Raw genomic sequence first — 13196 nt, 5'->3', positions numbered from 1 at the left:
CGATATAAAATTCGGTTAATTTTTATTAATCGATATCTAGAGATCTATAATAGTGTTATTCTCAATACTTTGTATGTGTATCATAACATATCTGAAGAACTGTTATAGCTAGAGTCTTCTAACTTTTTATAAATTACTTTGAAACATACGAAATTATAGCGGAGCGAACGTCTTAAGAAATGTATCACGATTTTTTAAAATCGTAGGATATTTTTGTATAATTTCAATGGCAAAAGCATGGTATACAATTAAATACTAACAACAAATTTCGGTATTAATTATATTCATTTAATTTTTTATAAAATCCTTTAACATTTTTTATTTTACTACGATAGGGGTAGCGAAGCGCACCGGGTTAAGTTAGTTTTAATTAAATTTCGTTTACATCCTGATTTTATAAATCTTATTGTCATTTCGATTCATCTAAATAACAAAAGAAAATAATTATGACATAGAAAAAGTATATTAATCATTGGAATGTTTGCTTTTTGTCGATTTCCAATTTTATTCTGAAAACTTAACCATTTAGAAAACAATTTGTCTGGCAACATAGAAATCAAATCCTAAAGTAATATTTATTTAAAATTTTTAAACGTTTCTAAACGTATTGATCTTAAGTTCAAAAAAGTATCAAACAAATATTGTAAAACCAACTGAGCTCTACAAACTACTGCCCTTTGAAAAAACAATATAAACTTAAAATATCTATATACAATTTTGAAAGATGTATTAACAAAAAAAAATCCAATATTCTCAAAAAGAAATTACTCTAAAAACTACCAAAAATCAAAAATTTTAATTTAAACTACTAACTAGATTTAAAAAAAAAAAATAATAATAAAACAGAAATAGAAACGTAATGATACATTCAATGATAAATGCATAACATTTAGATGGAAATACAGAAAAGTAAATGATTTGAAACTTAATGAGAGAGATTTCGAATGATTATTCAGAATAGATTAAAATAGATTAGTGAAGATAAACAATAAATAAATAAAGCAAAAGCAACAAAAACTACAAATAAAATACAAATTAGTTTCTCGTTAATAACAAGAGAAAAAAGGAAAAATTTATAAAATTAGTACGAATAGAATTAATAACGAAAAACGATAAAATGAATAATTGGTATGGTGGGTGAAAAGCTTGAAAAAAGAGATTTTAAAATATAAATTATAAAGCCTATAAAATCAAAATTATTTATTATATTTATACATTTTTATATAAAAACAATAACGTACATTTAGTTTATCAATTGTATATTAAAAAAAAAACATACAGCATGCGTAAGTACGCACATTAAAAAAAACGAATTTTTTCAATTTAAATTGAAAAAGATTTTAACGGAAACGAACGGAAATTTTGTGGAGTTTTAATGTGTTTTTGTGTGTTTTAGAAACTAAATTTGAAACTCTCGTTAACAAAGCGATCCACAAATAACGAATCAAAAGTTTAAACGAACAATCAATATAGTTCATTCGTTAAACTTGAAAACGATCGTTATTTATAAAACGTTTATTTAATTTGTTTAAGTGTTATTGTTGTTGTGTATTGAATCATACCTTAGAACCAGAATCAAATTTTAAACGCCATGATGGTCTTCGATCAGCCGCTAAAATATTGTTAAAACTACCACCAACACCCCCACAACTGCTGCCGCCCCCACCACCAACACTTGTTACTGTTGAAGTTGTGGACGAGCTATCACTACAACCGCCCGCCTCTCTGTCGCGTGTATGTAATGGAGAATTTGGCAACGAAGATGAATCCAAACTACGACGACTGTTGTAATTGTAAGACGCATTAGAACCTCCGGCAGAAGCACCAGCAACTCCCCCTAATAAGGGTGAGGCAGAGGTATCACGTTCCAGACTGCTGTCATGTAGAGCCGAGTGATCGCCTGCGAATCGTCGTTCATCGTTCCAATATTTGTTCGCTTCCGAACGTAGTTTGTCAGCCAGAGTTTGAGAACTGGCATTGTCAATATCAAAAAGCGAACGCTTGTCCCGCAAGCGTACTGGACTATCTAGCGTCGGTGTGGTGGTAGTTGAGTTGGCTGCCGAGTTCGATGAAACGTTTGAGGGCGTGGTTGTGGTGGTGATTTGTGTGACCAGTGGCAAAGGATTAAAGAAGGCCGTTCGTATGCGTTCATTGGATTGGGCACGTTGTGATTGGGTCATTTTCATTGTTGGCTGTTGGGTGGTTGTTGTTGTGGTCTCCGCACTTAACTCCACGTCTGCCAGAGGCGGTGGTTCAGTCTTTTTATTTTCATGATTTTCATTTTCTTTATTGTGCGTAGAAGATTTTGAATACTTTTCATTGCCATCTTCTTCCGGGAATCTATTGGGTTTCTTATCCAGTTCATCTCTTGTGGGAGAGTTGTCCTTTAACACTGGTCTTACAACCAAAGTGGTTTCAACATTCTCAGTGGTTGGTGTGGGCGTTCGCGATTCTTTACGTGGTGGCATCACAAAGGTGGCACTAACTTCTTCTTCGTTATGACCAAACTCTTGCGAGGTTGAGGTGGTGGCGGTAACAATTAAGGAGGATGGCCTTGCCTTCGTTGCCGAGCTGGGTGCAATTATGGTAAATGATGCCGTTATATCTTCATCTGCATCTTCAGTTCGTTCGCTAACTTCATTCGTTTGGCTTGCATTCGTTTCCTTATCATTTTCCTGTTCCTGTTCCTGTTCCTTTTCTGTTTCAATTTCACTTGTTTCAGCTGTTTGTAATTGGGGCTGCGTTTGTTCTTGTTCTTTACTTAAATCTTGTTCTATTGTTGTTGTTATGATTGGAGTAGTTGTTGTTGTTGTTGCTGTTGTGGTCGTTTCACTTGTTACATTTACTTGCATTTCATTCTGTTAATTAATTGATTTGACAAAGTAAAACATTGTGTGTTTTTTTTTTTTGGGGGGGTGACAAAAAATTATACAACAAAAGAGTAAAAATATATATTTATGTGTGATCAATAATAAACTCTGGTTATCTGTAAACGATGGAACTTCAGATTCTAGGTTTCAATTTTCATACTGAAATGGGTATCGAGTCTTAATAAATGTATATAAAAACTAAATTGTATTTGTCTATGTTTCTTAGGAATCGTTGGAAAGTGAGAGAAAAATATGTAATATTTGTGTTGTAAAGATAAATGTCTAGGAAAATATTTTGCCGAGTGACGAGAAATTAACAAATTATAAAGTTTTAAACACCTCAAGTACTTAAAATGCTTAAATAAATGGAAAACACTCATCAATATAATCATACTCCTTTATGGTCCTTCAAACCAATGTCAAAGTTACACTTTGAGTAACAAGGTAGGTATATATGACTGTCATACAGTTTGTAATTTCCACTATTATCATTTGCGATACCATATTATGGATCCTGATAGATAGCGGAGTCTATTTTATTTATTTCTGAAGACCCCTAATAACTTACAAACATTGATTTAACAGAGTACCGCCTCCATGGTGACAGCATATGATTCTGGAAAGACTATACGATTATGCAAAGACAAAGTGTTCCACTCAGACTAAATGTAAGACGGCAACATTCCGCGGTAATCACATATCACTGATTGTTCTCATTGAACGCCAGGAGATTGAAACTTCCATTTCATGATTTCTGTGAAGTTGTCATGAGGAAAATTAAGGAAACTGTTGAACACTTTCTGCTCCACTGTCAGGCCTTAGCGGATCAGAGATTTGAAACGTTAGGATGTCTCAACTGTGGAACCTGTCAATTCTGAACATCAAAAGGATAGATGCCATCGTTAGAGCGACAGAGTGGTTTGGTTAAAGACTCAATATGGTTTAATCTAACGTGAAGAGAATATAATAATCGACACAGCAATCTTACCTATTTGTAACTTGAAATAAAGTATCTGAGTTAGATTGAAAAAAATACTTCTTTCAAAACAAGATCTATTCATTAGTAACCGTCGAAAAGTGAAGGGATCTTGAACAAAGAATACTAATGAAATTATCTCTTTAGTCTTCATATTTGGTTTGGTTCTTTCCTAGATACTTTAGCATTTCATTACAAAGTGTATTACAGACTCTTTACTTTGTATGCGACTTATTGAATATGTGTAAAAAATCTGTATTTTTACCGAATACCGAAACTTTTATAAAGGAAAACGAAAAATCGTTATTAAACCTCTCCGTCTTTTATATTTACAGACTGATGAAACTGAGATGCAAATGGACTATATCAGTTTTGTTGTGAAAGAGTTTTGCTAACCCAAATGACTTCAAACTGGTTTTCTATAGGGTGTCTTAGACACGAAGTTGTTCTTCCGGGAATCACGGATTACAAAGATTCGTTACACGATTTCGGTATGATACCTTCTTATAGCGTTCTCAGGAGGGTTGGATTCGATAGAAGGTTTAAAGTGTGTACAGAGTTCACCGAGGATCTTTGGTGGAGATAGGCACAGAAGTTCTTCATAGAAGCATTCCCAACAAATGTAGAGCCTTCCAGGCTAAGTTCTTGACTGTGATGAAACTATTTATGTTAACATTCAAGCGGCGATGAAGGTGTCGCTAACCAATCATTTCTCAGAATGGACTGATAATGACAAGGTCCGTATGGGCCAAGCCGGACATGGCATGAACCAAATTGCTGTTACTAAAGTTTGAGGGCTTTAGTGTGGATGATAAGGGCTGTAATTAGTAAATGGGACAATGGCACTCCGGATATTTGTAGGAAGTCGAGGTGATTGAGTCATTGCACAAAAATTAAATAGCTGGACAGACGATTCAACCATGGTCCAGGTGACATTACTGTTTGTATAATGAGGATATCTTCTGTTTCTTAGGGGGAATTAGGTGGTTTAATGGTGAGAGAGTGTGAAGTGAAGGAGCTTTTGTTTCAGAATCATTATCGTATTTTCTCCGCTTATTAAAAAGTTTAGAACCTTCACTGTGATTTTAACATAAGAAGCAGACTCAACTGGACTTCCATTAAAAATACTTTTGTCTCATCAGCCGCAATTGCTCACCAAATCTTGTGAAGTGTTAATTTTGATACGGAAGACAAAGATCGCCAAGGCCAGCTAAAAAAGTTTGAAGACCAAAACTTGCAGGCATTACTCCAAGAAGATTGTTTTGTAAACTCAACAAGTGTCTGTAAAATCATTGGGAGCTACTCAAGCAGCAATTTAAAAACATTTGCGGGAGACGTATTGGGTACCATACGAATTGAAACCGAGAGACTTTGATAGACAATTTTGTATGTCCGAATCAATTACAATAACCCGAAGCGTAAGAGATCGTATGTGAAGTCCGACCAACCAGCCGACTCGACACCAAAGCCAAATATCCAAGGTGCTAAGGAAATTCCCTGTATTTGGTGGTAGCAAAACGGTCCTATCCATTATGTGCTGCTGAAATATGACTAGACCATCCGAACGCTAATGATTCGTTTTAAGGGAGCATTGGCCGAAAACGTCCAGAATATGCGGCCAGACATGAAACCCTAATATTCCATCATGACAACGGTCGGCCACATTTTGCAATATCTGTTAAAAACAATTTAGGATAATGTGGTTGGGAAGTTTTGCCTTACCCGCTTTATAGTGCAGACCATGCCCCATCCGACTACTATTTATTTCGATCGATGCACAACGCTCTCTCTCTCTCTTTGGATTAGAGTATCCGATATTCGGGGTCGGGATTGGATTCTATGACAAAAAAGGTACATTTGACTTATGAAATCCAATGTAATTTTTTGTTTAATCGATAAGGAATTTAATTCTAGATCGAATATAAAACCAATAACTTTCAACTTCACGAGACCAATGCACTTTTTCTGTCGTTTTCAAAACCGATTCCGACAATGATAGGATTCTATCACAGCCCCGATTGGCTTGATTCATTCTTGGAATCCATACTGTTCATCTCAAAAGATGAGCAGTTCTTTTGACTCGGAATCCATATGTTGCCAGAAGGATTCAATTTATATTGTTCAAAATAAAAGCTAACAATTTGAAAAAAATCCGCATTTTTAGTCATAAATAAATTTTTAGAAATTTGTATATCCTTAAAAGTTTGAAGTCCTTTAATAGAAAGAAAATATCGGAAAATGAAAAACTGAGAACACAGTTCTAATAAATACCATCACTAGTTGCATGTGTATAGGGCAGGCAAAAAACCGAAAAGTTTTTATATAAAAAAAAAGAAAAATGTAAAATAAATTTTACTTTATTTTCCCCACCCCCAACTGGATGACCTGGTCCGTGCTGGTATAGGATCTAGTTCAAGTCCAATAAGTACTGTCGCACGGTATTCAACAATGAATAAATTATATTCAAATAAAAGCCTTTGAATGAAGTTAAATAAATTGTTTTGTTTTGCAATAGTTCCTTAGCATGAATTGCTGATACTTTTAAATTCTGAATTAAGCTTAAATTGAAATAATTTATTCGAAGACCTTATCCATAGAGAATTATACAAAAATACAAGAAATCATATGTCTGAACAACAACAAAATACATTGATTAGTTTGTATTTTGTTGTTGCAAGAGTTAGGTTTTTGACAACAGACTTAAGTTTTTGACAATTATGTCTCGTCTCTATGTTCCCCACCCAATGCCCTTATCATTAAGAATTATATCATTTCACTTTTAATTATAATTTAACATATTCAAATATTATTATAAACTTATTGAAGTAAAATGAGTGGCGAGCGTCAGAGAGAAATGAGAGTCAAAAAATTAAAACATATGAAATACTACCGCTTAGCCGCTCAGAAATGCCGCTCATTGCGTTGCCACTTCAGTAGTATTTCATATGTTTTAATTTTTGACGCTCTCCGTTTAGCCGCTTGCGTGGCTTCGTCCTTAGATGTTTAAACCCCTCACGACCATTTTCTCAATATCTGGTTATAGTTTTTCGAAACGATATACTTCCAATTAATATAATTTTTGTATGAGATCTGTTAGGATATCGTCACGATAAAAACTAAACATTGATTGAGAAAATAGGTATTATATACTCATATAGTACACTCGGCAATATATTTAAATAGACATTTGTAATCGCTAGAAAATCGAAATATTTAATTACATATTTTCAACACAAACTTATTTCAATACGAGTGTGTGTGTATGTGTAATATAAACAAAATTGTTTAAACAATCATGCACAAAAGGAGAACAAAACTAACACACTGAAAAAAATAATATATTAATTATACATATGTATATGTAGTTTACGAATATAAACCTAATCATGCACTCTGAAATAATATTCATTAAATTTTACAAAAATTAAATACTTAAGAAAATTAATTATTCAATTAAAATATTATAATTAAGAGAAAAAAAATCTCACTATTCAAAACTCTAAAGATATAAATAAACAAATTATGCTATAAATAGAGAAAATTATTGTATAAAACCTAAACTATATATTAAATAACAAAAAAAAATTGGATATTTTTTATTAAAAATAAAACTTATTTAAGAGCTTTTTGTGAGCTTTATATAAACAGCAAAGAAGTATGAAGGAATAGAAAATCGCTTAAAGCGATTTCGTAGTAGAAGAGCAAAGGCCAATTTTGGTTGCGCTTTTATAATACAGGCAGCAATGAATTTTTCTGAATATTGTTTGATTGATTGATTTCAGAATAATATGAATAATGTTGTTGTAAAAATTTCGGGTAAATGAGTAGAATATACAGGGTAAACGGGGGGTAAAAAACACTATTTATTATTTCTAGTAAAAAACAACAAACCATCACAATATAAAAAAATAGAAACTTTACAATTAAAAAAAAATAAATTTCAATACAAAACACCACAACCCTTAATATAGGGATGTTAATTAATCATTTTAATTAGTGGGTGTTTGGATAATTGTTTGAATGGTTGGTTGGTTGGATGGGTGTTTGGTGGTGGAAATAAATGGATGATAAACCAACCAATTCCATAAGGTTAACCAATAACCTTTTATTCTACATGATATTTGTTTGTCTAAGGACTTTAGTGTTTTTTGTTCTCTAAATAAGTGTGATTGGTTTTTTTAATTAATTGTTACAAGTGTATGAAAAATATTTATAAACAAATACAAATGTAGGTGAGAGAAAAAAAAAACAAAACCCAACAAATTTTTTAAACAACAAAAATAAAACCGCTTCCATAAGCGTGATTGATAAAATAATGATGGGTGTGGTGGGATGGTGAGAAAATGTTTGCACGAAATGAATTTTTCTGTTTAAATTGTTTGTAATAAACAAACTTTATGTAATTGAATTGATGAATAAATGTTATAAAAACAAAAAAACAATTTGTATTATTATTGTTTAACAGGACAAGGGACATTTTCGAATTTGTTCTCAATGATTTTGAGGTAATGGGGAATATTGATTGTATGAGGGGAGTAAGTTTAAAATGAAATCAAATGAATCTTTATATTTGCAAGTTAAATAAAATACTTACACTGCTGCTATTGTTATTGTTGTTATTGTTCATAGTGGAGTTTTTCTTTTTCACCAGTTCTTCGGCACTCTTGATTTCATCCAGGGTTACACCCTGTGTTGAACGTCTCGTTTCACGTACACGCTTAGCATGTGCCTTACGTTGTGTTTCACTTTCTTCGTCACGTACCGGTGGCACGAAGGATCTAAATTTTAAAAGAAATTTATTTGGATTAAAATATTTCGCAATAATATTAAATGCAAACAAAAAGTTGTTCGTGCAATTAGGTTATATCAGAACATAAGTGTTAAAAAAAAACATATAAACAAATTAATATTTTTGTTAAAGTATCGGGGATTTAAAATAAAAAACTAGTTATTGTAAAGCTTTAATATTTAAGATATCGAAACATATACTTAACGGATTTCTTATTGAAGTTCTATTTTGGCATATGTTTGTTATCGATACCATATATTTAAATATTAATCCGTATTATTTATTTGGATGCAAATATGCCATGAGTATGCAAACAAGCTAAGAAGTCCTTCTCACAACTTTTTACAGGAGACCTTGCGGTTTAGTGGTCACTATACTAACCACCTTTTCTATAGTCTTTAAAACATATTTTATTGGCATATATTTTTTGAAGTCATTGTTATGATTTTTTGCAAAACTTTGCTCTGCTTAGATAAATATATTAATTTGGAAATGTTGTAAACCGCAGTTCTTTCAATAAAAAAGCATAGAGTGTTTATTGTTCATCGAATTCAATGTTACTTTGCTATTTCGTTTGTTTGGTCAGAAGATTTAGATTTAAAAAAAAATTTATTATAATTATTTTTAATGCCAACCGCAACGGTGTTTAATAAACTACCCACATCATTCCTCAAAAAACCTTGGCATGGAGGGCAGTTTTTTTCATGTTTTGATTTATTTTTAATAATAAACTAACCTTGATTAAGGTAAAAATGCAATTGTTTTTAATTTAAACTTATACACAAACAAGTAAGAGAGCTATATTCGGCTGTGCCGAATCTTATATACCCATCACCAAATTATACTTTAAAATAATTTTTTTTTTTAAATATTTTTAGGTAAACAAAATTTATTATTATTTAAAATTATTTCTAATAACAGCATCAAATCTTTTGGGGATTGAATTTAACAAACTTTCGCATGTAGATCGGGAAATTGCATACCATATTTCCTGAATTTTCTGCCAAAGTTCTTCCTTGTTTTTAAATTTTTCAGGTCCGAGTTTGTCTTTTACTATTTTCCATAGGATTTAAGTCTGGTTATTGAGACGGCCATTCCATAACATGAATTTTGTTATATAAAAACCATTTTTTGGCAAGACCTGACGTGTGCTTTGGGTCATTATCTTGCTGGAAGATCCATTTTAAGGGCATATTCCATTCTGCATGTGGCTTTATAACATTCTCCAAAATATTTACATACAAGTGCTTATCCATATTTTCTTTAATCCAATAAATTGGACCAACGCAATACCAAGAAAAGCATCCCCATATAATAATATTTCCCCAACCATGTTTAAACGTTTTTGGTTTTTGGCATTTTTTGGACGTCTAACCCATGTCTTATCATCACTACCAATTAAATTAATGGTCGCTTCGTCCGTCCACAACACATTTTGCCACTTTTTTATATTTTCTGGCCCACACCAATCCTTATGATTGCACCTGGTTTTAAATGAAATATTGGTAGTGATTCTATTGTAATGTCCGTCACTGTATATATCATTAGATATCCATATTGTCTATATTAATGACTTAGTAATCCAGATTATACTTTCACCAAATTATACTTTACATTTTTTGTTAAATATTTTTAGGTAAACAAAATTTAAATTTTTTTTCTTAGAAATAGTTTTTTAATTTTTTTGAAAAAGTGTTTTCCAATTTTTTTAAAATTTAAATTTTATTTTTTTTTTGGAAAAAGAATTTAGGACAAACATTTTTTTCCCGAATTTGACCCATTGTAGGTCCAACTTACTATAGCCTTATATACATCGTTGCAATGGACTTTGAAATATCTATCATTAGATATCCATATTGTCTATATTAATGACTTTGTAATCCAGATATAGATAAAAAATGGGCCAAAAATCGAGGTTGCCCCGGTTTTTTCCTTATATCTCAGCCATTTGTGGGCCGAGCCGGAAGAATTCCCGATATATTAATGTATGAATCATGTATGTAAGTTATTTGGGGGCTACGGAAAGTTGATTTCATTATACAGACGGACATGGCTATATCGAATTAGCTATCGCAAATGAAAAATGTAGAAATTACAAACGGAATGACAAACTTATATACACCATTGCCACTCATGGTGAAGGGTATAAAAAGCGTGCCTAAAAAAGTTGTTTTTGACTAAATAAACACAGTTTAGAAGAAGTGCTTTGGGGACTTATAAGTCCTTTTTAGGGACTTAGCTCATTTTATATTGGGTGTATGACTTAAAAATTAGGGACTTTGTTAAATTTTAGCTTCTATATGGAAACATTTGTACAATATAAATTTATTCAATGTATTGGCCATTATTAACTATGACCTTTAACCATCTTTCTGGCAACATATGGATTTGAGGCCAAGAACGAATCAAGCCAATATCCGATATACTCTGACTCGAAATGATGCGCATCCCAGAAAGAGCATTCTGCTTCGATCGAAACAAATAGTCGTTGGACGGGGTACGGCCTGGACTATAAAACGGGTGAGGCAAAACTTCCCAACCACTTCATTCTAAATAGTTTTTAACAGGTATTGCAACATGTGGCCGAGTGTTGTCATGATAGAATATTACAGTTTCACGACTGGCCGAATATTCTTGGCGTTAAAGATTGCTTCAAACGAATCAGTTGTGTTCGGTAAAGGTTCCCCGTGATGGTCTGGCCAGACTTGAGCAGCTCATAATAGATATGACCCTTTTGCTCCCACCAAATACAGAGAATTACCTTAGCGCCAAGGATATTTGGCTTTGGTGTCGATTCGGCTGGTTGGCCGGGCTTCATGTACGATATCATACGCTTCGCGTTATAGTAATGGATCCATTTTTTATAGCAAGTAATGATTCGGTGCAAAAATGATTTTCTTTTATAGTGTTCAAGCATCATTTCGGACGTGCAAATTTATCCAATTTCCCTGCTTTTGGATGAATTCTGAATTTCGTAAACGTTTTGAAATTACTGCTTGAGTAGCTCCCAATGATTTTGCAAGAACTTGTCTCTCGGCTTCAATTCGCATGGTACCCAATTTCCCTGGTTTTGGATGACTCCTGCTGCTCGCAAACGTTTTGAAATTGCTGCTTGAGTAGCTCCAAATGACTTTGAAAGCTCTTGTTGAGTTTGACAACAATCTGCATGGAGTAATGCCTGCAATTCTTGGTCTTAAAATTTTGTTTGACTGGCCTGGGCGATCTTTTTCTTTCGTGTTAAAATCACCATTTCTGAAACAAACAAACCATCTCGCGCACGTTGAAACCGATGGAACACATTCACCATAAGCTTTGGTGAGCAATCCATGTGCTTCAGCGTCATTATTTTTTTTTTTGAAATTAAAGAATTAAAGCAAAACTTTCCGCATATGACGCTTTCTTGGTACAAAATTCGTCATTTTCGAAGCAAAAAAACTTTGTTGTTCACATTATAATGCTCATTAACTAAGTGAGAATAAATGTCGGATATGTACCCTTCAAAATGACATATCTATATATATAACAAGTAAGAAAGTATGGTCGGTCAAGCCCGACCATATAATACCCTACACCAAGTAAATGAGTAAAAATATTTTTCTTTTAAAATTTTAATAATTTTTATTTTTGAGTGATTTTCGGAAGTGGGCCTTATATGGGAGCTATGACCAATTATGGACCGATCACCATAAAATTAGGTCGTGTGATGTATGTCTATATTAAAGTTAACTATGTTGAATTTTGTGTGTATACCAACATTTTTATGCGATTTATGCACGTTAAAGTGATTTTCGGAAGCGGGTCTATATGGGAGCTATGACTAATTATGGACCGATCGTAACAAAATTTGGTGACATGAATTTTGTATGTATAAAACTTATTTGGAGCGAAATTTGTGTAGATACATAGATAAATTAAACATTTATGACCGATAAAGTCCAATTTCGAGGGGACATTTGTATGGGGGCTAGGTGAAATAATGGACCGATTTCAGCCAGTTTCAATAGGCTTGGTCCTTGTGCCGAAAAAGTAATATGTACCAAATTTGATCGAAATATCTTCAAAATTGCGACCTGTACTCTGCGCACAAGGTTTACATGGACAGCCAGCCAGCCAGCCAGCCAGCCAACCAGACGGACGGACGGACGGACGGACGGACGGACGGACATCGTTTAATCGACTCAGAAAGTGATTCTAAGTCGATCGGTATACTTTAAGGTGGGTGTTAGACTAATATTTTTGGCCGTTACAAACATCTGCACAAACGCATAATACCCTCCCCACTATGGTGGTGTAGGGTATAAAAATGAAATGGTCCATGTATGTAATGGCATCACGTGAGAACGGCTGGAGCGATTTGGCTCATTTTTTTTTATTCGATTCGAAATTTTCAGGAGATGGTTTGTAAAGAAAACTAATTTTAAAATTCCAGATAAAACTCGGAATTTTTTTTTTGAGTCCAGTTAACTGTAATTAAAAAGCTCCCTAAAGTATGCATACAAATTTAGATATTTTATTTGCAAATAAATAAGAACAGGCAGGTGTAGGTGGGTTGGAGAAACTT

The 13196-nt window shown here is 33.0% G+C and overlaps 1 protein-coding gene across 15 annotated transcripts in view; it reads right to left on the bottom strand.

Moving 5' to 3' along the window:
- Mbs (Myosin binding subunit) overlaps positions 1 to 13196 on the bottom strand; it is a 155825-nt gene that overhangs the window by 65230 nt on the left and 77399 nt on the right. For 14 of the 15 annotated variants that reach the window (XM_065504461.1, XM_065504463.1, XM_065504475.1 and 11 more), the window contains 2 exons: positions 8441 to 8624; positions 1563 to 2858 (listed from right to left, as the gene is read on the bottom strand). In XM_065504461.1, the coding sequence (XP_065360533.1) occupies positions 1563 to 2858; positions 8441 to 8624 (1480 nt within the window). The remainder of the gene's footprint in view (positions 1 to 1562; positions 2859 to 8440; positions 8625 to 13196) is intronic. The other variant, XM_065504468.1, reaches the window with a different exon arrangement.

The sequence above is a fragment of the Calliphora vicina genome, chromosome 3 (assembly GCF_958450345.1).
Source record: "Calliphora vicina chromosome 3, idCalVici1.1, whole genome shotgun sequence".
In the NCBI taxonomy this organism is placed as follows: Eukaryota; Metazoa; Arthropoda; class Insecta; order Diptera; family Calliphoridae; genus Calliphora; species Calliphora vicina.
Note: the sequence above shows the minus strand (reverse complement) of the source record. Positions and strands in the feature narration are given on the sequence as shown.